General features: G+C 39.0%; 1 protein-coding gene across 3 annotated transcripts in view; it reads left to right on the forward strand.

Annotated features, from left to right (window-relative positions):
- DNAH6 (dynein axonemal heavy chain 6) overlaps positions 1-24,975 on the forward strand; it is a 245,633-nt gene that overhangs the window by 108,459 nt on the left and 112,199 nt on the right. For all 3 annotated transcript variants that reach the window (XM_053200826.1, XM_015075839.3, XM_053200827.1), the window contains 14 exons: positions 867-1,086; positions 2,485-2,649; positions 2,735-2,848; positions 4,443-4,568; positions 4,652-4,807; positions 5,092-5,253; positions 9,022-9,159; positions 10,396-10,563; positions 13,284-13,432; positions 14,775-14,882; positions 18,479-19,034; positions 19,828-19,950; positions 24,047-24,229; positions 24,801-24,944. In XM_053200826.1, the coding sequence (XP_053056801.1) occupies positions 867-1,086; positions 2,485-2,649; positions 2,735-2,848; positions 4,443-4,568; positions 4,652-4,807; positions 5,092-5,253; positions 9,022-9,159; positions 10,396-10,563; positions 13,284-13,432; positions 14,775-14,882; positions 18,479-19,034; positions 19,828-19,950; positions 24,047-24,229; positions 24,801-24,944 (2,512 nt within the window). The remainder of the gene's footprint in view (positions 1-866; positions 1,087-2,484; positions 2,650-2,734; positions 2,849-4,442; positions 4,569-4,651; positions 4,808-5,091; positions 5,254-9,021; positions 9,160-10,395; positions 10,564-13,283; positions 13,433-14,774; positions 14,883-18,478; positions 19,035-19,827; positions 19,951-24,046; positions 24,230-24,800; positions 24,945-24,975) is intronic.

Consider the following 24,975-nt stretch of genomic DNA (forward strand, 5'->3'; position numbering starts at 1 on the left):
TTGCAGGTCTGAAGGCTTTAGTGATGATGAGAATATGTGGTGATCAACCCTCCCACTCCCTATTAGATTTCTGAAGTCTCCAGGTTTGGGAAACAGAGGAGAAGAGAGTCAAAGCAGCAGAGAATTCTGAGTGGGCTGGTGAATATCTGGTCCCCTCTTTCCCACATGGTGCCTTCCATGGGCTCTTTTCCATTCCCTCCAATCCCAAGGGATCTCTTATAGGCAGCCTCCTCCACTCCAGAAGTAAAATGTCTTCTCTGGCCAGGCCCTCATTCCTCTCCCTCATCCCTGGGCGTCCAAGTATGCCCCTTCTCCTCCTACAGTCTATTCGTGCCTCTAAATGGTCCTGGTAGGCAAGATTTAAGAAAATCCCATGCAGAATCACACTGGCATGGCCCACATGTGGATGTTCACAGAACTAAATAAAACTCCTATAACCACCCATCCATTTGCCCATCCATCCATCCATCCATCCATCCATCCATCCATCCATCCAACACATTAGGTATTGAAAGCAGGTAGGTGTAAGGCACTAGGCTATATTCTAGGGAAAATGAATAATATATTTTCACTGTAGAACAAATCAGTGTCATAGCAAGAACTAACATTTTTTTATAATTTCATGAAAAATATCTATCTTGTATGTATCAGGCACTGATTCTAGATGTCTGAGATGCATCCACACTAGTCTTCATAACAATTGTATTTAGAGACATGTGGTCTCCCAGAAACCCAGGACCAGTAGGTTTGAGGTTCAGGAAATCAGTAACTGGAGAAGAGATATGGCTAAGGGATTTATCTTTCATGTGTATGTAAGGCTTTCCTTTGACTTCCAAGTTATATTTTGAGTATTTTCTTTAATCCAGATTTTACTTCTTGTCAAATGATGAACTTCTGGAGATTCTGGCCCAGACACGAAATCCCCAAGCTGTGCAGCCACACTTAAGGAAATGCTTTGACTCCATTTCAAAGCTCGAATTTGCTCTCATGCCTCCTACTGAAGGAAAAATTCCTGGTATGGAAGGAGAGCCAGAAAAGATTTACACTAACGATATTTTAGCAATGCTATCACCAGAAGGAGAACGGGTGAGGTGATTTTGTTTATAATTCTTTCAGGGAAATTTTGTTACCCTTCTGGGATTGAGGGTAAAAGTTTACTCTTCAGTCCCTCTAAGCATTCATCAAGTGCCACTGTGTACTCGTACTGTGCAGGCTCAGCAGTTTCAAAGATAACCAAGATGAAATTCTTGCCCGCAAAGAGCTCTAGCAGAGATAGCGTCAAACAAATGATTGAAAAGCACCACAGTAAGTGCAGTAACAGAGGCATGTGCTTTGTTCTTGGGAACAGAGTGGAGATGACTGGAGCCCTGTCTTACTCACCTCTCCAGAAGAGGCAAGAGAGTGTACTGGTTAAGAGTACCTGTTCTACTGCCAGGCCACCTGGACTCAAGTCCCATCCTTTAACCTCACCTATAAAATGAGGAATAGCAATAGTGCCTGATTAATGAGATGCTGAGGATTTTTAATAGTATTATATGTAAATTACTTAGAACTGTACCCAGTGAGTGCTACGAAAGTGTTAGTTGTCATGTCTCTAGGACACCACACAGTGCCTGGCATACAGTAAACACTGAGCAAGTGAATGCATTAACAAACTGTGGAGAAACACATGACTTCACAGAGAAGAATAAATCTCCTTCTCTCCCTCTCTCCCTCTCCCTCTCCTTCTCTGCCTCTCTCTCTCTCTCTCTCTCTTTCACACACACACACACACACACACACACACAGAGGCAGCCAAGGAAGATGGAGAGGAGACATGGGAGGGAGGGCATTCCGTACACAGGAAATGTGCAGTGAAATGCCAAGGTTATCAGTCCAGTTAGAGCAAGAGATGTATCTGTGGGAGTGGCAAGAGCCTATAAACATTTTACGTGTCCTGATTTGACCCTCTTACAAAAGAATTTGCTCATCGCTAGTGCAGAAGAGGAGAAAGGGGAGGAACAAGGCTAAGATCTAGGGAAAACATGAAATTTAAAGGGAAGGTAGAAGAAGAACCAAGGGACCCAGATAAGCAGGGCAATCAGGTCGTTGGAAGTCCAAGAAATAAATATGAGAAGGACTGAAAAGTATCAATTGGACTTGAAAGTTGAAAGAACATTTGTAACCTTAATCACCTTAACAGGTTTAGAGGAATAGTTGGGGCCAAAAATCAAATGGCAGTAAGTAGGAAAAGAAAGTGGAGGAATCCATATAGTCACATATACTCCTTTTTTCCAAGGATTTGGCTCCAAAGGGAGCAGGTAAAAAAAAAAAAAAAAAAAAAAGGAGGTGGGTAAAGAGAGATGTAGACTGGGATATCAATAGAAGGTTCTAGTATTTGCAGTCAGGCTTTGGTGTTTCTGGGTTCTGATATAGAAGTACAGAGGCTGTATAGCTGACAAGTCCCACACTGAACATGTTATCATTGCTCTGATTGTCTTCTAGGTTAGCTTGGGTAAAGGCCTCAAAGCCCGAGGCAACGTGGAGGATTGGCTTGGTAAAGTGGAAGAAGCCATGTTCACATCTCTGCGTCGCCTTTGCAAAGCCGCCATCGCTGACTACCAGGGGAAACCAAGGACAGACTGGGTGATTGCTGGCCACCCTTCTCAAGTAACTTACACCCCTTAAATTTTCCATCTCTGAATCCATTTTTGATGACATGCAACACACATTTAAGAAAGATGTTTCCACGTAGGTGATTCTGACCATTTCTCAAATCATGTGGTGCCGTGATTTGACTGAGTGCTTGGAAAGAGAAGGTGGTAATCATATAGAGGCCCTGGAAGCTTTTGAAGAAGTAAACTTTGAGGTAGGATTTTTTAACAGGGTAACATTGAACATATTGCTGTGCAGGATGGTCTCAGTCGTTTTGTTTTTGTTGTTTTTTTTTTGTTTTTACATGGTTACTGCAAATTCACATATTTCAGAAATTTTAATGCTCTGACATGATTTACAGAGCTTTGGGGGTTCTTACTAAAACCATTTATGTTCAGGTTTTCTTAAGGATACTACCTTAATATTTGTGTAGTATTTATACAAATACTTACAAAATTGGATGAAAGAATTTAAGAGGAAAATCTCAGAATTATGATGGTTTGCAAGATTTAAGGAGACTTTGTGTTTACTAGTCCTTGGATAACTCTCACAGAAGCTTTTATTCAATCCAGGAAAACTCCAGGATTTGTGATATTTCTATTCTTAGGCTCAAGATGTGCTTTTCTACTATTCTAGAGAATCCTTAGGCAGCCATCAATAAAACAATAAATAACTGAATCCAAATACCATTCTACAAGAATTTTTAAGCTATAGTTTGGAAATGCCATTTTACAGCTATGCCTAATCTTTAATTCCAAATTTAGTTCTACTTCCAAACAAGGTGGCTTTTTTTTTTAATTACCTTTGAAACAGAAAAGGGAAGAAACAACTTTCTTGAGCTGAGAGAACACTATCTCTTGAGGACCTCATAGAATGTCATGCCACACAGCCCCAGAGAAGAGAAAAGACTCTGTATGGAAAGTTCCCTTGACCTCTGTGTAGAGATGGTCCCTGATCAAGGTCAGCATGTGAGAAAATTCATCAGAGCAGTACAAGGCCTTCAGAGGCACTACTCTCCTTAGAAAAGATTGAACCATTTATGTGAGAATTAGGAGCACAGTCTGTCCAAAGATGCTCTCATTTAATCAATCATTGGCTTATTTAAAATACTCAGATTTTCTTGGGGCACCTGTGTGGCTCAGTTGGTTAAGCGTCCAACTTTGGCTCAGGTCATGATGTCATGGTTTGTGAGTTTGAGCCCTGCAACGGGCTCTGTGCTGACAGCTCAGAGCCTAGAGCCTGCTTCCAGTTCTGTGTCTTCCTCTTTTTCTGCCCTTCCCTGGCTCGCACTCTCTCTCTTTTTCTCTCTCAAAAATAAATAAACAGTAAAAAACATTTTAAATGCTCAGGTTTTCTGAGTACAAAGGAAAAATTACCCCTGAAAATGAGGAGTACTGCCTTAATCATGTTTAATTTTTAGGGAAAACAGTCTTCTCTAGAGACATTATCACATGGTGGTTAAGAGCATAGGCTTTCTGCAAGGCAGATGTCTACTCAAGTCTCATTTTTGCCACCTCATAACTGTGTGGCTGCCATCAAGTTACTTACCCTCTTTGACACTTAGTTTCCTCTAATATAAAATGAGGGTAAAGATAGTATGTACTTCATGGAAGTCATCTAGGAATCTAGGAATTAAGCAAGTTAAACTGTTGTCCTGTTTGGTCATGGAATTATAGATTCTTAAAATTAGTTTTGGCAAATGTCTACTCCAAATTCAATAGTAAAAAGATAGAAAAATAGTTTAAAAAAATAGACATGTAAGCTGATTTTTGAAAATCCATTATGACCATTTTTGTTTTGATTTGTAGAGATTAAATGCCCTGGCAGCAACAGTTCGAGGCAGTCTTCCAAAATTACACAGAAACATCATAACTGCCTTAATTACTATTGATGTACATGCAAGAGACATAGTCACCGAACTTGTTCAAGCCAAGGTAAGTTTTATTTAAGTGACAGCATATATTTCTTCCTGAAATTAGTGCATCTAATATATGTATCATTGTTACCACTTACGTAGGTAGAGGAAGTGGATTCCTTTGACTGGCAGAGACAACTGCGCTACTATTGGGACATAGATCAGGATAATTGCGTGGCTCGGATGGCGCTCTCTCAGTACACCTATGGCTACGAGTATTTGGGTGCATGCCCAAGACTAGTCATTACTCCTCTCACAGTAAGTTACTGATGACTTAGGTTAACCATGACACAAATGCTTTCTTAAAATAGTCTTGAAACGTTTCATCCAACCTTAACTCTTGAAAGGATTCGCCGTGAATACATCTCTGTGAAGCAGAGATCTGCATCATTAATCATGTACCTGGATCTTTGAGTATATCTCAATTGCTGTAAAACCTTTCATGGAAAATAATGACCCTCCTCCTGTAGAAGGGAAGGGGCTTATAAATTTGTGGCTTGAGTCAGTTCCCTTCAATAATGACAATGTATGGATTTCTTCAGGATCGCTGTTACCTTTGCCTCATGGGGGCTTTGCAGCTTGACCTGGGAGGTGCACCAGCTGGTCCTGCTGGCACTGGGAAAACAGAGACAACCAAAGACCTAGCTAAAGCTCTTGCCATCCAGTGTGTGGTCTTCAACTGCTCCGATGGTTTGGACTACAAGGTACAGTCCCAGCACCTTAACACTGACATTAAGTGCTTTATGGGTTTTCTCACTTGCAACATGGCATGACAAAAAAAGGAGAAGGGGGGTGATGGCAAGCAAGGGGAAGCTGATAGGGCAAAGGATGGTCAAAGTGGGATAAATAGAGCAAAGGAGAAGAGTCAACATAAGGTGGGCTGAGTGGTCCAGGTAGGAACCAAGGCCACAAGAGGATCTATCAAATGGTGGTAAAATAAAAAATCTGCTTATGGGGGCATCTGGGTGACTCAGTTGGTTAAGCATCGACTTCAGCTCAGGTCATGATTTCATGGTTCGTGAGTTCAAGTCCTGCATCAGGCTCTATGCTGACAGTACAGGGCCTGCTTGGGATTCTCTCTGTCTCTACCTCTCCCCGAGTTGTGCTTTCCCTCTCTCTCAAAATAAATAACAAAATAAACTTTAAAAAAATCTGTCATGTTACTAAGTGGAAAGAAGTGAGATGAGGTATAAGATATAATAGCAGGGAAATCTAGGAACAAGGAATATGCATACAGGAAGAGAAGAGCAATGCAGAGAGTTATGTACTAAAAATAAAATATGTAGGAGCACCTGAATGGCTCAGTCGGTAAAGCATGTGACTCTGGATCTCCTGGCCCCGAGTTCAAGCCCCACGTCGGGCATAGAACCTACTCTAATACACAAAATAAGTCCTAAAAATGAAATATGTAGGAGGTGAAAATTCATGGTAAGATTTTTCAGTATAGTATTTCTCAAAGTTTTGGGTCACAGGACCCCTATGCCTTATTCTCCTTCCAGGTTTTCACAACACAAAGTAGTATATTAAACACTTTATGAAGTCCCACAGTTAGGAAATCTGTTTAGCTTTATTTAATTCAGCAAATCCTAAATATATTTGACCAAAGTGCCTTTTAGCCACTAATATACAGAGTTATTAGTTTCCTTTTTCTGAAAGTTACACAAATACCTGTATGTTGTCCAAATTTAGAATATAATCATTTAAATTGTCCAAATAAATTGTAATTCATTCATTTAAAAAAATTTTTTAATGTTTATTTTATTATTTTTTTTTTCAGAGAGAGAGAGACAGAGTGTGAGTCGGGGAGGGGCAGAGAGAGGGAGACACAGAATCTGAAGCAGGCTCCAGGCTCTGACCTGTCAGTGCAGAGCCCAACATGGGGTTTGAACTCACAAACCACAAGATCATGACCTGAGGTGAAGTCGGATGCTGAACTGACTGAGCCACTCAGGTGCCCCATAATTCATTCATTTTTACAGAGTAAATCATACTTATTTTTCAGAAGCATCTTCAGAAAGTAGTGTTTCATAGGATATGTTCTTTAGAAACCCTGCTCCTTTTTTAAAATTTAGGAGAAAAAAGATGTTGCTGGAAATGTCTTTTTATTAATAAACAACAACAACAACAAAAAACAATGGAAGTCCAATACAGGCAGAAAGTTGTTTCACAGTAGCAGAACAAGGGACTAAACCTTGGGAGAGGTAATCAGGAAAGGTGACCCCTCTACCTTCAGAGCAGGGTGACAGAGGGGGCCTCTGGGTACACCAGGAAAGAATATGGGAAACTGCCATCAGTAATCTGTGGAAGAATTTATGTTCCCCAACATCTCCAAGTTATGGGGATCTGTTCCCACTATGTTAAGTGACCTCATTATCTCAGCAGAGATGCATCAGATTTTATGATAGTGATGATTTTTTTTTTTATTTTGGACATAATAATTTTGATTGTTTTAGATCTTCTCAATTCAAAATTTGGATTTATACATCCAAGTCCATTTTTCAGTGATTTTTCAGTCATCAGTTAGGCTCAGTCTTTCCTGGGAGATGTGCACTCCCAAAGGCATGAGTGTGTGCTATGAGACACTTAAAGCCACAGGATAGAAATACATGATTCATTTATCTTAGACTCTAGAGCAGGAGTCAGCAAACTTTCTGGAAAAGACCAAGTGGTAAATACTATGCGCTTGCAACTCGTCAGTTTTTTCTGCCGTTGTGGCATGAAAGCAGCCACAGACCATATGCAAATATAATATATCATGAATGAATGTGGCTGTGTTCCTGTAAAACTCCATTCACAAACCAGGTGTCGGGCTAGATACGGCTGTGGTCTGTAGTTTGATGATCCCTGAAGTACCAATTACATCCAATGATAAGAAATTTAAGTATTTATTCTTTTTTTTTTTTAAGTTTTATTGATTAAGTAATCTCTATACCCCACGTGGGGCTTGAACTCATGACCCCAAGATCAAGAATCACATGCTCCTCTGACTGAGCCTGCCAGGCGCCCCTTAAGTATTTATTTATTCTTTTTTATACTCCACCTTGTTCCATAAGGATTTATTAAACTAACCTTTTAAAATTAAATATCTACATGTGGAAAGATTGAAACTGAACAGAAGGATCCAAAGTTAAAAATAACACATTTTGTCCCTAGTCACATCACACACTTCCACCCTCCAGAGACCAGTTTTCTGATTATATTTGTTTTTACTTCTGGTGATTGCTATTATCTGTAAGAACATGTGTTTATTACTATATTTGTATATATCAACTTTGGACATTATCTGCCAACTTATGAAGTCAAGAGTTTATTAGATATGACTTTCCAAATTTCTGTTCCAACTTCACTTTCTGATTTTCATTGGTTTGTATAATTTTGTCTTACCATGTCAAGGTTTATGAAGTTGTGCTATTCTATACCTACAATTATGCCTTCTTTGCTTTGTCGGCGGGGGGGAGGGGTGAATATAAAAACATAAACCCATTATATACTACATACAGTATCAAGGATGATTCATAATGGAATTTATTTTTTTTAAATTTTTTTCCATAATGGAATTTAATGGCATAATCAGGCTCATAGAGAAGGATCAATACATGGGTCATGAAGCCTTTGCCATTCAATGGAACACATTCCAAGACAAATACCATATGATTTCACTCATATGTGCGATTTAAGAAACAAAATAAATAAGCAACAGGGAAAAAAGAGAGAGAGGGAGGCAAACCAAGAAACGGACTCTTAACTGTAGAGAACAAACTCATGTGTCACCAGAGGGGATGTGGGGGGGTGGGTGGAAATGGGTGGAACATGTGATGGGGATTAAGGAGTGTGCGCATTGTGATGAGCACTGGTATTGTATGTGTTGAATCACTATATTGTACACCCAAAAATATTATTACACTGTATGTCAACTAACTGGAATTTAAATAAAAACTAAAAAAAAAAAAAAAAGACAAAGGAAGACATTCCAAGCATCAGGATTAATGGGTTGTTTTTCAGTTCCTTTTCAACTTTCTTCTAGAACTGTGTTTTTCACTGTTTTTCTAGAACAGCTTTAATGTGCTGGTGAATCACCTGAAGATCTCATTACAGTGCATATTCTGACTCTGGAGATCAAGGGGAAGGCCTGAGATTTTTGCATTTCTAAAATCCTCCCAGGTGATGTCAACTGATACCAGTTCACTTTGAGAAGCCAAGTTCTAGAGCAGTGGTTCTCAAAGTGTTAACTCTGGACCACCAGCATTATCATCACCTGGCAACTTGTTAGAAATTCCCTACAAGCAGACCAGCTGACTCAGAAACTCTGGACCTCTTACGTAAAGGCACTAACTTCTAACATAGCCCAGGATTCATATAAAAATATTGCTTATTTGCAGATACCACCTCATGTTAATATTCTGCTCAGAATTTAACTTTTGAAGGTGTTCAGCTGTGCAACACAAAGTTGAATGGCCTTATCTTGATTTCAGATGATGGGGCGCTTCTTCAGCGGTCTGGCCCAATCAGGGGCCTGGTGCTGCTTTGATGAATTTAATCGAATCGACATAGAAGTTTTGTCGGTCATCGCACAGCAGCTCATTACTATTAGGAATGCCAAAGCTGCAAAGGTAAGTCCTGGGGCAATTGTCCATGGAGGTAGCATTTCTTAAGTCTGTAACTAACTGACAGCATGTTGCCTTTTAGTAAAGACAGTGCTGATTTAACATGTCTACCCATGTTTCCAGTGTAACTGGTGAGTCCAATGGCAATAAGACTTAGTTTGAGTGAATTAATTCTTCATCCAGGAAACACGGTATGTCAGACACTATGTGGGGACCTACAGATACAGACATGTTGAGACTCAGTCCCTACCCTCGAAGAGCTCTGTTCTTCCCACCCACCACACACACACACACACACACACACACACACACACACACACACACACATACACAGAGGCAAGCGTGCACCCACACTCTGTCCCTTCCACCTCCTCTTTTCCCCTTCCCATTTCTTGTTCTTGCCTTTGGCATATAAGACTCTTGATTCTCAGGCCTCAGTCTAGCTATGCTTTCCTCCTGGAACTTTACCCTTTACCAAAGTGAATCGCTGGTCCTTTCCTGAACACACTATGCTGCTTCTTGTTTCTGCTCCCTTTGACCAGATGGCTGCCCCTGCTTATCCACATGAAATGGCCTCCTTCATGTCCCAAGCAGGCTACCCTGCTTCTCCTGTTGACTTTGCACACATCTCCAGCATAGCATCTGTTACACTGCATGGTCACAGTTTCCACATCTGACTCCACACCACAGGCCTGGGAGCTTCTCTAGGCTCAGGAGTGAGTCTTTGGCTCTCCACCTCCATACCTAACCCCTCGCCTCACCTGCAGCAGATGCTCAACAGGTGTTTGGCCTTGAGTAAATGTGAAGGGGCGGTGCCAGTAGTATCAGTGGGGCCTCAAACACCCAAGGACTAAGATCCCATTAGAGTTTCTGAGGGAATACCAGACAGTAGGGGTGGAGAAGGTTTAAGAGCCATGAAATCTAACCTGAATTGGGAAGTCTCAGCAAAAGAGGTTGAGGCCTAAAATATTGCAGGACTGGGCCAGAAAGGAAGAGACCATTTGGGCAAAGCAAGGACAGGGAGGCAGAAAGCAGGAAATACCGAGCCCAGAAGAAATTGGGAGAGGGTAGGATAGGATCAGGAGAGAAACATTCCCTCTTGTCCAACAGCAGGATTCCCTGGGCTAGTAGTCTTTGCTTGAATGTCCCATACACAAGTTTTGTACTCAAGTGGTATTTATGTGAAAGAATTTCCAAATGTCTGGAGAAGTATTCACTTATATTTTCTCTTCTCTTTAAAAGCTATCTAGGTTCATGTTTGAGGGCCGGGAAATAAAGTTGGTTATGACTTGTGCAGCTTTTATCACAATGAATCCTGGATACGCAGGCAGAACTGAATTGCCGGATAATTTGAAGGCCCTGTTTAGACCCTTTGCAATGATGGTTCCAAATTATGCTTTGATTGCAGAGGTGAGCTTCACATTATAAAGCAGAAAAAAATCAATCATGTTTTATTTGCCCTTTGATTCTATTGAGGTAGAAAGTTTCCTTTATGGTTGCACCCTGGCAAAAGTTACACATTATTGTTTGCTCTGAAATGTAGGTATGATTGTTATCACCTAGAGTGTACGTGTGTGTGTGTGTGTGCGTGCGTGTGTGTAACTGCTATATCCCACAATGGTATCTGGAATACAGTAGACCCCTACAACTGGAATGAATCAATGAATTTAACCAGTTCATTGGAGCTTATCAGTTAATGTCTAAGAACTAAAATGTCTGGATTTATTCTAAAAATACTATTGTGATATTGTGATTTATAAGAAATGTTTCTTTAGTCATTCAAATGGCTAATATCCATGTTTTCTGGCTCCTACCAGCTCCTGGCTTCATCCACAGCTCCTATAAGCCTTGGAATTTCCTGTGATAAGGGGTTTTTGAGTATATTTTTTTATGTTAATGAAGAGACTTTTGAAAGCCCTTAGGCAACCTAAGGATGGGGGCTGGTTACCAGGCAACTAACCCTACGATTACAGGGTTGGAACTTCAGGTCCCATGCCCTGCCCTCTGGGGAGGGGAGAGGAGCTGGAGGTTGGATCAGCCAAAGGCCATTGACTTAGTTAATCATGACTATGTAATGAAGCCTCTATAAAGACCCAAAAGGACTGGGTTCACAGAGCTTGTGGGTTGGTGAACACGTGGAGATTGGGAAGAGGGGTGCACCTGGACAGGGCATGGAAGCTCTGAGCCCTGACTCCATACCCTTCCCTATGCATCTCTCCCATCTGTCTATTGATTCATATCCTTTATCTTGAATAAACTAGTAAATGTTTTCCTGAGTTCTGTGAGCTGCTCTAGCAAATTAAAAGTACCTAAGCAGGAGGTCGTTGGAACCTCCAATCTGTAAACAGTCAGTCAGAAGTACAGATAACACCTTCGACTTGAGACTAGCATCTGAAGTGGAGGATGGGAGGCATTCTTGTGGGACTGTGCCCTTAACCTGTGGAATCTGATGCAGTCTCTGGCTTTAGAATAGAATTTCTTGGGGTGCCTGGGTGGCTCAGTCTGTTAAGCATCCCACTTCAGCTCAGGTCATAATCTCACAGTTTGTGAGTTCAGGCCTTGCATCAGGCTCTGTGCTGACAGCTCAGAGGCTGGAGCCTGCTTTGGATTCTGTGTCTCCCTTTCTCTCTGACCCTCCCTTGCTCGCACTCTGTCTCTCTCCCTCAAAAATAAATAAACATTAAAAATTTTTTTAATTAAAAAAAAAAGAATGGAGTTTTTCACAAAGCACAGATTACTCCTGTGGCTAATAAATTCCTTTACTAACAGCTAGTTTAAAGTATTCTTCTATATGAAGTAAAAGTAATTACCTAAGAATAGAATAGGGCATACCAGATCCTATAACTTTTCCCAGTATAATGCTTACAGAATCTCAGGGTTTTCCAGCACTCCCTGTGGGTATGGTGGGATGGTGGGTAGTTAATGCAGGTGCTGTCTTCCCTTTAGACCATGTATAGACAGGGACAATAAATGACTTGCTCATTGTCCAGAGCTGGCAGGAAGAAAACCAGGTTTAGAACTCAGTCCAAAATTTTGTTCACATCTCATTCTTTGTCCTGTTGTTCTATTACTCAATAATCAACTGGAGAAATTTAAAAATCCAGTCTTCTGAGTGCTATTACTACTGTTGCTACAGATTTTAATGAATCAGGGTATGTCCACAATAAATATTTTTAATATTTTTAATTACCTGCAATGTGCAGAGTACTATGCTAATTTACAGTGATGGAGCAATAAGCAAAACCGACACCAGTAAGAAATGTCTACATGATTTCATGGGGCGCCTGGGTGGCTCAGTCGGTTAAGCGTCTGACTTCAGCTCAGGTCATGATCTCATGGTTCATGAGTCCCAGCCTCGCGTCGGGCTCTGCTGACAGCTCAGAGCCTGGAACCTGTTTTGGATTCTGTGTCTTCTTCTCTCTCTGCCCCTCCCCTGCTCATATGCTGTCTCTATCTTTCTCTCAAAAATAAATAAATGTTATAAAAATTAAAAAATAAAGAAACAAATGTCTACATCTTTTCAAATCCCGATTCTGAAGCCAACCACAGTGATTTGAGTAGGTTATGGATTGGAGAAAGGGTCCACACTCCCCTAGACTGTTGTCATCCAATTTCTTTAACCAAGAATGCAGAAACTTGTCAGAAGCAAGGTAGCCTCCTATCACAGAGGAGAGGCTGCAAATCTGCATAGCTTCCCTTGATATTCAGGGAGCCTAAAGGGAGAACACAGCTATCACTGATTCTGTCTACAGGGTGGAGTTCCTGTCAGACCAGAGAAACTCAAGTCTTGCCTTTGTACTCAGGCCTTACAACACCATCCAACCTCCATGATGTGAGCATTTTCAAGCAGTGGGTTCTGCTGCCTCTTGAACCAAATGTCACCAACCACATCTTCATCCATAGAAGGAAAGCAAAATCAGTGCCCCGGCATCCCTGTAGGATATCCCACCTTCTGCCTTCCTGTAACAAAGAAAACCCATTTCCCTTCAATCATCACATTTCTTTGTTAAACGATATAACAACTTGGAGAGGTATAATGCCTAAAGTAGATTTTGAACACATTAGTATTATGCTAATCTACTGCTCTCCACACAATATAAGAAGTATTGCATTGTTCTTTTCTATTCTAGGTAATTCTATATTCTGAAGGATTTGAATCCAGTAAAATATTAGCAAGAAAAATGACTCAGATGTATAAGCTTTGCAGTGAACAGCTCTCTCAGCAAGATCACTACGACTTTGGCATGAGAGCTGTGAAGTCTGTACTGGTCATGGCTGGGTAAGAAACCAGAGTGGTCAAGAGTGAAATTCCAAACCATGTAATCAAAGCATTAAATGACTAATTCACAGACGGCTCTTAAAGCAACGTAGAGAGTGATTGGTAAATGTTAGCAGCCGCTGTCATCATTTTACCTTGACTCCCATGCCACAGTCAAAGGAGGCATCTCCTCATCTCCTGACAGTTCTGGTTGGCCCCACACTGAACCTGAGTCTCGATGAGGCTTCCACTAGCTTTCATTTCCCCTGAACTCATCACATACATTTGTTTTTAGAGTACAGAAGCCTTTACCACTATGAGGTAGGATGACTAGACTTAAAAGGTACCATTTGTTATGCACATACAGTAATTTAAGTTATATGTGTCACCTGACAAAGCCCAAAGCTCTGAGAGGAAGTTTGGTTTCATTTTTCTGCCCTTGTTCGAGGCTTATATCTTAGCCTCTGCCTCTGCCTTTACAGTATGGTCCATGACTGAGCTTCTTTGTAGTTTCTAGTAAAGCAACTTTCTGGTTTCTTCTTTTCAGGCCCCGGCTTCTCCCTTTGTAACTTCTTGAGGCTCCTACCTCTGAAACCCCTACTTTATCCAGAGTCTCTGAGGGAATCTGTCTCTTCTTTTTAGACTCACTGGCTCAGGCTCCACACATCCAGGGCCTTTTCAGCCTGGCCCCTGTATCCCTGGGCTCTACGCATGTCTCCTTGCCCTTCTCTGTTCTTTCTTTCAACCTCCCAGATACAGTATTTCTCCCCTTTACAGGAGTGCCATGTAAAGACCAAGGACACTAAGGAGTTCAGATACTTGTGCACTCCCAAGAATACAACTACAGACCAGTGGGTGAGACAGACACAGGAGCAGTCATCTAGGATACATGAATGGGGAAACCATAGGGCCATGCCCGCGGTTCACTGTGGAGGGTGATGGAGGAACTATCTGGAGGATGAGAGTAACTGGGCTGGGGTTTGAGGGAGAAATAAGGGGTGTCAAAAGAGCAAAGCAGGACCTTCTGGGCTGAGAGAAAAGAAAGTCATAGGGCTGTGAATCATTATGATGCATTCAGGGAACTATAAATTCAGGTTGGATAAAGTCTGGATTGATGGGGGGAAGTTGAAAAAATACCTTCTCGTTCTCCAGGCTGTGTAGCCAGTTCCTGACCTGTCCTTGCTCTCTGATGGATGTGGATGCTGGCCATGCAAGGAAAAATGATCCTCTCTTTCCAGCAGGAATCCACAGGGGGGTGCCCTCCACAGCTTTTTGCAAGGGGAATCCCTGACCCACAGGTTTGGAAAATCATGCTCAGTATTAGGTTCCCACAAACATCATCTGAATTATTCCTTTAATTTAGGTCCTTAAAAAGGGAGAATCCACACTTAAGTGAAGATGTGGTATTGATAAGAGCTTTACGAGACTCCAACTTGCCAAAATTCCTAACAGATGATGCTATTCTGTTCAGGTAAGTTTCTAGATGTTATAGGATAAAACATAGCTGCTGTGTAGAGGTAAAGGATAGTCTTCTCTTCAGTTATGTCTGTCTCTAACAAGGTAATAACTTCCTCATCTTTTCTAGAGATACTTATTGCAGTTTAAAAAATACTAATTTAAAATAAAGATAGTAAAGTTTAAGCATCAATCCAATCTTTTTTATTTTTGTTTTTTCAAAATACTGGTCACTAGGTTATATGTTATACAAATTAGCATTTGGTTACAAATTCCTGACCTAAGAAAAACTCTTGACCCCAAAACATAAGACTCGGGGCTTAACATAAAATGTGATTGAACTTTTATCTATTTCTACTTTTACTATTAAATTTTATGTTTATCCAAGCCATATGTGTATGTAGTTTTAAAAAGCATCACAGCGGTGCCTGGGGGGTGCAGTCAGTTGAGCACCTGATTCTTGATCTCAGCTCAGGTCATGATCCCATGGTTTGTGGGTTTGAGCCCCACACCGGGCTCTGCTCTGATGGTGCGAACCCTGCTTGGGATTCTGTCTCTCCTCTCTGCCCCTCCCCTTCTTGTGCTCGCTCACTCGCTCTCTCTCTCTCTCTCCTCTGTCCTCTCTCAAAAAAATAAACATAAAAAGATTTTTAAGCGTCATAAATTAGTCTCATGAGAAACAATAGTGCTGTGCCCTTCACCAACTCCCACTTCCCAAAGGCAATCATTTTTCAATTGTTTTGTTTTTTTGCTTGTTATGTTATTTCCCCATATTTTTTAGTACCGTGTTTATGCTATTTCCTGGTTTTTCAGTTTTAGGTATGATCTATAAAGTTGGTAAATGGGAGATGAGGATATGTGCATGTACCTCTTTCCCTCTACCCATCCTATCCATAGTTATATTGCAGTCTAACTTGAGCTAAATGTCCAGGGTTTCCATAATTTAAAAAAAAATTTTTAGACAGAAAATAGAAGTGGGAGAGGGGCAGAAGGAGAGAGAGAGAATCTTACGCAGGCTCCCTGCTCAGCGTGGAGCCCAACACAGGGCTTGATCCATGACCCTGGGATCATGACCTGAGCCAAAAACAGGAATCAGACACTCAGCCGACTGAGCCACCCAGGCGCCCTCAGGGTTTTGAAAATTAATTATAGCTATATAAATAGTATCCACAGCTGAGCTATGTTTCTCTTGTTTTTTTTTTCTTATCCCTGCATTTGTTGCCTTAGTTTTTATTTTTTTAATCTTTTACCTACTTTTGTATAAATCTATCAATAATTTATTTTCAAATTCTCCCAGGGTATGTGTAAATCTCCTTAAAAACAAAACAAGGAGCCCCTTCTGGGGCTCCTGGGTGGCTCAGTCGGTTAAGCATCCGACATCAGCTCAGGTCATGATCTCACGGTTCATGGGTTTGAACCCTGCATCGGGCTCTGTGCTGACAGCTCAGAGCCTGGATCCTGCTACAGATTCTGTGTCTTCCTCTCTCTCTGCCTCTTCCCCCATGTGCCCCCCCTCTCAAAAATAAACATTAAAAAAAATTTTAACAAAAAAATTAAAAAAAAAACCTCTTCAATTATATAAAACATTCTATCAAATGTGTCTCTTTGGAACCCCTGTCCTCCTGCTCTAATCTGGACTACCTGCCCATTGCCCTGGTGAGCACTGGTCATCCTGGGATGTCCGTTTATGACTATGCTGGAGTTCTCTTGGCTTTTGTCCTCTGTCAGATCTTCTGATTTCTGGAACACATGTCTACTCCCTTTTGACAGAACACAGTGATGAAAATTCCTATGCATTTATCTTTGCACACGTGTGATACTTCTATAAATGAGTTTTAGTAAGTTTCCTAGGTTTTATAGAGCATGGGCATTTTTAATTTAGATAGATTCTATTAAGATGTCCAAAGACATTTATATTTATATAAATGATTTTATTTTTTAAAGATTTCTCTTTTGCTTATCTATTTTTTTAATTTTTATTTATTTGTTTTGAGGGCGAGCACAAGCGAGAGAGCGTCAGAGAGAGAAAGAGAGAGAATCCCAAGCAGTCTTCACGCTGTCAGCGCAGAGCCTGATGCGGGGCTTGAACTCACAAACCATGAGATCATGACCTGAGCTGAAATAAATAATAGTTGGACACTTAATTGAGTCACCCAGATGCCCCTTTATATAAATGATTTTATGACTATACCTTTTGCCTCTTAAATGTTTTAGAGAGAGACCAAAAGTTATATCCTCTTTAATATGCATTTCTTTAATTATTAGTGCCATTGAGCATTATTTCTTGTGTTCATTAATTGTTTACATTTATTATTTTTAGAGCATATTTCTGTTGTGTCCTTTTTCTTATTGATTTGTAGGAAATCACAAACTTTATCTGGTATAAAAATTGGAAATACTTGTCTATTATTCATTTTTTTGAGAGAGAGAGAGAGAAAGGCAGAGAGAGAGAGGGAAAGAGCAAGACAATCCTAAGCAGGCTTCATGCCCAGCACAGAGCCCAACTTGGGGCTCGATCCCACAACCATGAGATCATGGCCTGAGCCAAAATCAAGAGTTGGACACTTAACCGACTGAGCCACCCAGGCAGCGCTAAGTCTATCATTCTTTAAGTTTATATATATAAAGCCTTTTATCTCACACAAGCTTGTGAGTTTTTGCTTGTTTATTTTTATTTTTTCACCTTACCTTTAAAATAATAGTTGTAGATTTCTTGTCTTCCTTAGAAAGACCTTCTTAACCACAGTATTACAAAACATATCTGTTCTATTTTCATCTAGTATTTTTGTTGTCGTTTTATATTAAAGTCTTTACTGTGTCACAAATGTATTTGTGTATATAGTATGAGGTAGGGATTTAGCTTCTTTTTTACCCATAGAAATATCCCATATTAAGTACTTCCCACAGAAACAGTTAATTATTCTTTTACTCCCCACCAACCCCCTTTTTTTTTTTACCTATTAGTTTTTATTTCTATCTTATTTTTCTGAATATCCATATAGATATAAGCATGCATAAATGCTTTTGGAAAAAGTTGAGATATTAATATAATTTTTAATTTTTTAAATGTTTATTTATTCTTGAGAAAGAGACAGAGCACGAGATGGGGGGGAGGGGCAGAGAGAGAGGGAGACACAGAATCCGAAGCAGACTCCAGGCTCCCAGCTGTCAGCACAGAGCCAGACACGGGGCTCGAACCTATGAACTGTGAGATCATGACCTGAACCGAAGTAAGACGCTTAACCGACTAAGCCACCCAGGCACCCCTAAATATAATTTTTTGAATAAACTGAAAAATTAATCACTTTGTATATGTTTGGTATTATGCAATGTACTACGAACAATACAAACACATAAGAGATATTCCTTACCTCAAAAGGCTCCCAATATACTTAAGAACATTGATCTACGGTACAAGAAAAAAAAGCATACACAGTATCAGAGAAATGTTAGATTCTGTTATAACATATAGGACAGACTAGTAATATGCATGTTCAGAAGAAAAGATCAAGGAGAAAAATAAGACTCATTGTAATCAATGATTGTGATAAATTAATTGTAATAAATATTGGGAAATATCAATTACCAATGATTTTATTTGTGTTTTTTCAGTGGAATTATATCTGACCTTTTTCCTGGAGTCCAAATTCCAGAACATGATTATGGTATATTGCAGTCAACAATTATAGATGTCATGAATAGAAAAAATCTTCAGCCTGAGACATGTATGGTTAAAAAAGTGATACAGTTCTATGAAACTATGCTGGTAAGACACGGTGTTATGTTAGTCGGGCCGACAGGAGGTGGCAAGACCACAGTTTACCAAATACTAGCAGAAACTTTAGGGAATTTGCAAAAACTTGGTTTAGACAATCCCTTTTACCAACCGGTTAAAACATACGTTCTTAATCCTAAATCAATTACAATGGGTGAATTATATGGTGAAGTTAATAACATAACCTTGGAGTGGAAAGATGGTTTGATGGCACTAAGTGTCCGAGCAGCTGTGAGTGACACTTCAGAAGACCATAAATGGATCATCAGTGATGGGCCCGTGGATGCTCTTTGGATTGAAAATATGAATACAGTGCTGGATGATAACAAGATGCTTTGCCTGGCTAACAGTGAGAGGATCAAACTCACACCTCAAATCCACATGCTTTTTGAGGTAAATATATATGCCTTAGTGTGGTGCAAAAGCATTCATTAGACTGGTATGCCATCATCAATTTTTTTCTTGCCCATATCTCATTTACTATCTATAAGGCGTCCCATGGTGTTTTGTTCACGTACTAAATTGTTTACATACTTATCAAATTGTCCTTTTATAGTAGAGTGTGCATCCCGAGAACCAAAGTCTCTCAAATATTCCTGTTTGTCTATAAATGGAAATGCAATAAATTCTATCTTCCTCAGCACTTGTTTCCTTTCCTTTGGTGGTAGTTAACGTATATATTGATGACATTACATGATTTGAAATGCTTTCTAAGTTAAGCAAAAAAAAAAAATAGTTACATTTACTATGAAAAATTACCCTCTGCGGTGTGAATGTTTAGTGAAGGGATTGGAAAAGGAATGTGGACCAAGTACGACTATAAAATATTCTGAAGATACCACTCCTGCTGTATTCATTCATCAAACATGGGTTGAATGCCTACTATGTCCTATGTTCAGCTAGGTATGAGATACAAGAATGAAAATGGAGAAAAGAGGAAAGCAAAGGAGGAAAAAGAAATACCTATACCTTCCCATAAGGATTTGACATTATCCTCTTATATTTGTGTGGGGTTTTTTTTCACCTAATGCTTCACTTAACTTTCCTTCTCCGTTTCTGATTACACTCTCTTCTATATAAAGCCTTTCAGTGTTAACTTTAAACATGTGACTCATTAACATTGAAAATGGAAAAATAAGGAAGTATTATATTAGCTATTTTTTTGTTCAATTCCCTTCAATTTTAGGTGCAAGACCTAAGAGTTGCCTCTCCTGCAACAGTCAGTCGATGTGGAATGGTGTTTGTGGATCCTGAAGAACTGAAATGGATGCCTTATGTTAAAACATGGATGAAGAATATTTCTAAAAAAGTAAGTGCAACCAGATACTCCACAACACATCCATCTGTCAGGATGGAGGCTCTTGCTTGCCCAAATTTCAGTAAGTTAAGAAAGACCTCATGTACTTTGTGGAGAGAATTCCAGCATTGTACCTAGTGCCTCTCCCTAAGAATTCTTGGGATCTTCCAGAAATGTTTATATCCTCCCCAAATCTGTCCCCATTATTTGTAAGCTCAGCCCACCAGGCTACCTAGCCGCTCCGATTCCTGCCCACTCTGCCTGGATCCTCCCCAGGTTGGTTCCTCTCCAGTACAAGCACAAACTGCTTCCCTGAGTCCCCCAAACACAGAACAGGCTGCCGCATTAAAAAAGATTTTGCAGAAGGCTGGGGATAGTGAGAGGGAATCACAATGAAGAAAAAGAACATTTCGGTCCAGGCTCTGTCATTGTATTTAGATTGTAGAAGACCCTAACACCGCTGAGAGAAAAGAAAACCAGTTTACCTCCCACCCAGTCTTAGGTCTGTGACCCAAGATGTGTTTTAACCTCAGAGGAAACATTCCACCCAAAGTGAGGGAAAGCTTTTAGTTATTATATGGAACAATTCAGTTCTATATCATCTTCTGCACCTTCGCCCTTCTAAAATAGGAGTTTTCTTTGCCTTAGCTTAACAAGGGGTCTTTTGCAATGTTGTGCCCCATCCCACACCCCCCCCTCCAAGAAAGCCATCTTCTTTCTGCTTCTCCCCTCCAAAGATGAATTAGAAAAATATTGGTTTTTTCATTCTTAGGCATCAACATTTTAACAATGATGTGTTCTAGTTTCAGAGTACATTATTAAAGAAAATAATTTTCAGAATTGAGAATGTTAAGTTTCTCAGGATCCACATAAGAGTGAAACCATATGGTATCTTATGGTTTCACTCTTATGTGGATCCTGAGAAACTTAACAGAAACCCATGGGGGAGGGGAAGGAAAAAAAAAAAAAAGAGGTTAGAGTGGGAGAGAGCCAAAGCATAAGAGACTCTTAAAAACTGAAAACAAAGGGTTGATGGGGGTGGGAGGGAGAGGAGGGTGGGTGATGGGTATTGAGGAGGGCACCTTTTGGGATGAGCACTGGGTGTTGTATGGAAACCAATTTGACAATAAACTTCATATATTGAAAAAAAAAAGAATTGAGCATGTATCATGTACTACTGTAAGGTTTTAAACCTTCCCAAATTTACTTTTCTTTTTAAATTAATAGAATGTATTATTTAGGGTACTTTTAGGTTTATACAAAAGTTTAACAGAAAGTACAGAGAGTCCTGATATATTCCCTCTCCTCCAAACATAGTTTTTCCTGTTAACATCTTGCATTTGTGTGGTACATTTGTGGAAAGTGATTTGTCAAAACTGATGAAACAATATTGATACATTATTATTAACTAAAGTGCATAGTTCACATTAGGATTCATGTATGAATGTGTTCTACAAATATGTTGTACAATTGTGTGGGTTTTGATGAATGCATAATGTCATGTATCCACCCTTATAGTATTATACATAATAGTTCCACTGACTTAAAACCTGTGCTCCACATATTTATCCATCCATACCCCCTCCCTACTGCTCCATATTTTGCCTTTTCCAATGTGATGGCATTGGGATCATATAGTATGTGGTTTTTTTCAAATTCACTTCTTTCACTTAATAATTTGCATTTAAGTTTTTTCCATGTCTTTCTGTGACTTGATAGCTCATTTCTTTTTGGCTCTGAATGGAATGGTTCTGAATGGAATATTTTCCATTATGTGGATTTACCAAGTTTATCCATTCAACTACTGAAGACATTTTGATTGCTTCCAGGTTTTGGCAATTATGAAGAAAGCTCCTGGACACACCCATGTGCAAGTTTTTATATAGACTTAAGTTTTCAACTCATTTGGGTAAAATACCTAGGAGTGTGATTGCTGGATCATATGGTAAAATTTTATTTAGCTTTGTAAGAAACTGCCAGTTTGTCTTCCAAATTGCTGTACCATTTTGCATTCCCACCAGCAATGAATGAGAATTCTTGCTGCACATCCTCACCAGCAGTTAGTGCTGTTGATGTTTTTGATTTTTGCTATTCTAATAAGTATGTCTCCTTGTTTTAACATGCATTAATGTGCATTTCATGTGATCATGAATGCCTTTTCATATGCTTATTTGCCATCTGTATATCTGCTTTGGTAAGGTGTCTGTTCAAATCCTGCTCATTTTTTATTGGGTTGTTTCCTATTTTTGAGTGTCACGAGTTCTTTGTAATTTTTTGGATACAAGTTCTTTGTCAGTTATGTGTTTTGTAAAAATTGTCTCCCAGCTCGGCTTGTCTTTTCATTCTCTTAATAACCTTTCACAGAACACAAGTTTTTAATTTTAAAATTAACTTAGCAAATTTTCTTTCATTGATTGTGCTTTTGGCATTGAATCTGAAAACCATTTTCAAACCTAAGGTCACCTAGATTTTCTCATCTGTTATCTTCCAGAAGTTTTTTTAGTTTTGGTTTTTACATTTAGGTCTGTGATCCATTCTGAGTTAATTTTTGTGAAAGGTGTAATATCAGTGTCTTCGTTCATATTTTTTTTTGCATATGAATGTCCAGTTTTTCCAGTACCATTTGTTGAAAATGAATGAAAATGAAACAGAGGTGCACCTTCTCCAATGGATTGCCTTTGTTTCTTTGTCATAGATCAGCTGACTGTATTTGTATGGGTCTATCTCTGGATTCTCTATTCTGTTTCATTGATCTATGTGTCTATGCTTTTGCCAATACCATGCTGTCTTAATTACTGTAGCTTTATAGTAAGTCTTGAAGTTAGATAGTGTCATTCTTCCAACTTTATTCTTTAACATTGTGCTATTTTGGGTATTTTGCCTCTCCATATAAACTTTATAATCAATCTGTGCATATACACAAATTAACTTGCTGGTATTTTGATTCAAACTACATTGAACCTATAGATCAAGTTAGGGAGTGCTGACATCTAAATAATACTGGATCTTCCTATCCATACACATTGAATATCTTTCCATTTACTTAGATCATCTCTGGTTTCTTTCATCAGAGTCTTGTAGTTTTCCTTATTTAGCTCTTGCACATAGTTTGTTAGAATTATACCTGAGTATTTCATTTTTTGTGCTAATATAAATGGTGTTATATTTTCTATTTCAAATTCTACTCATTTATTGCTGGTGTATAGGAAAGCAATTGACTTTTGTATATTAACCCTGTATCCTGCAACCTTGCTATAACAGCTTGTTAGTTCCAGGAGTTGTTTGTCAATTCTTTGGTATTGTCTACATAGACCAGTCATCTGTGAACAAAGACTTTTTTTTTCTTCCTTCTCAATCTGTGTACTCTTTATTCTTTGTATTGTCCTACTGCATTAGCTAAGACTTATAGTACAATGTTGAATAGGAATGGTGAGAGGGATTGCATTCTTTTCAAATCTTTGGGAATTATTCCCTCTCTTTTCGTAGGTATTTAAATTGCTGTTTTTTGCTTCTTGTTTTTTATTGTTCCTAATTATAAGGCTGCTTGAAATCTATGTTGACAATTAACAAATGACTATAAAATAAACACCTGTGTACTCATTACCAGATCAAGATGTAGGATATTGTCCACTACCCAGAATCTCCCCCATGTCTCTTCCAAATTATAGAAGGTTTTATTAAAATTTCAATTTGTTTCATATCTTGTTATGTTTATACCCTTTAACCTAAAGTCACAGAATAGGGGTGCCTGGGTAGCTCAGTCAGTTAAGTGTCCGAATCTTGATTTCAGATGGCTCTGATCATGATCTCCTGGTCTGTGAGACTGAGCCCTGCATCAAGCCCCAAGTCAGGCTACCCAGTGACAGCATCGAGCCTGCTTGGGATTCTCTCTCTCCCTCTATCTCTGCCCCTCCCCCACTCACACACTCAATCACAGGCTCATGCTCTCTCTCTCTCTCAAAACAAATAAACTTTTAAAAATAAATAAATAATAAATATTAAAAGTCACAGAATATATTGCAATACACAGATTTAAACTATCCCATTTCTAAACTTAATTATATATTTCATCGAGTCTTACTGAAACATTTGTTTTTATGATTTTCAGCTAAATGAGGAAACCCAAGAATACATATTGAACCTTTTCCAACGTTATGTTGATGATGGTTTATATTTTGTCAATAAAAAATGCAGCCAAGCAATCCCACAAGTGGACATCAGCAAAGTTACTACACTCTGTTGCTTATTGGAGTCTTTGATATTTGGGAAAGATGGAGTTAATTTGACAATGGTACGAAAGGTTTCCTCAATGCTATATAGCTATGAAAATGAAATTGTTATATAGATGCTTTGCAAATAAACAACTCTAAATTTTCTATAAAATGATCATTTGATTTTCAAGTTAATTTTTCAGGCAAGTAATGATTGTGAATAGATTCATAGAATCTCTAAGTTGCAAGGAATATCAAAAAACCTATAGTTTATTCTTCTACTCAATGTTTAAATTCCTTACAGTCTACAACATCCTCTACAATGCATTCCTGGTATATGTGTCTGTCTAGCAGCTGTTTAAATACCTTCATGCAGGTATAAACAAAGTTATAATAGTCAGTTGAAAGACCTATTTGAGCTTTTTTCTACATATTCCTTGTCATTCGTGTTTTCATCAGAGTATTTAAATATGCGCTACTATAAAATGTTGCTCTTTGAACTGTTGAGTCAACTATAAGAAACATATACTATGCTCTTTTTTTAAATGCATGAGTCTAAGCAAAAGAAAACAATCTTTAGACTTTGCAATTTAAGGATTCTTTTTATGTGAACAAGTAAAATACTAAAATTCTTTCTCTTTATTCTTTCAGGAACAAATAAAACTGAATACAGTACTATGTCAGACTTTTATATTCTGTTATTTATGGTCTTTGGGTGGAAATCTAACTGAAAACTACTGGGATTCCTTTGATACATTTATTAGAACACAATTTGATGATAATCCTGATGCCCGGGTAAGAGCTAAATACATTTAATTTTAAAATA

This window comes from Acinonyx jubatus, chromosome A3, assembly GCF_027475565.1.
Source record: "Acinonyx jubatus isolate Ajub_Pintada_27869175 chromosome A3, VMU_Ajub_asm_v1.0, whole genome shotgun sequence".
NCBI lineage: Eukaryota > Metazoa > Chordata > Mammalia > Carnivora > Felidae > Acinonyx > Acinonyx jubatus.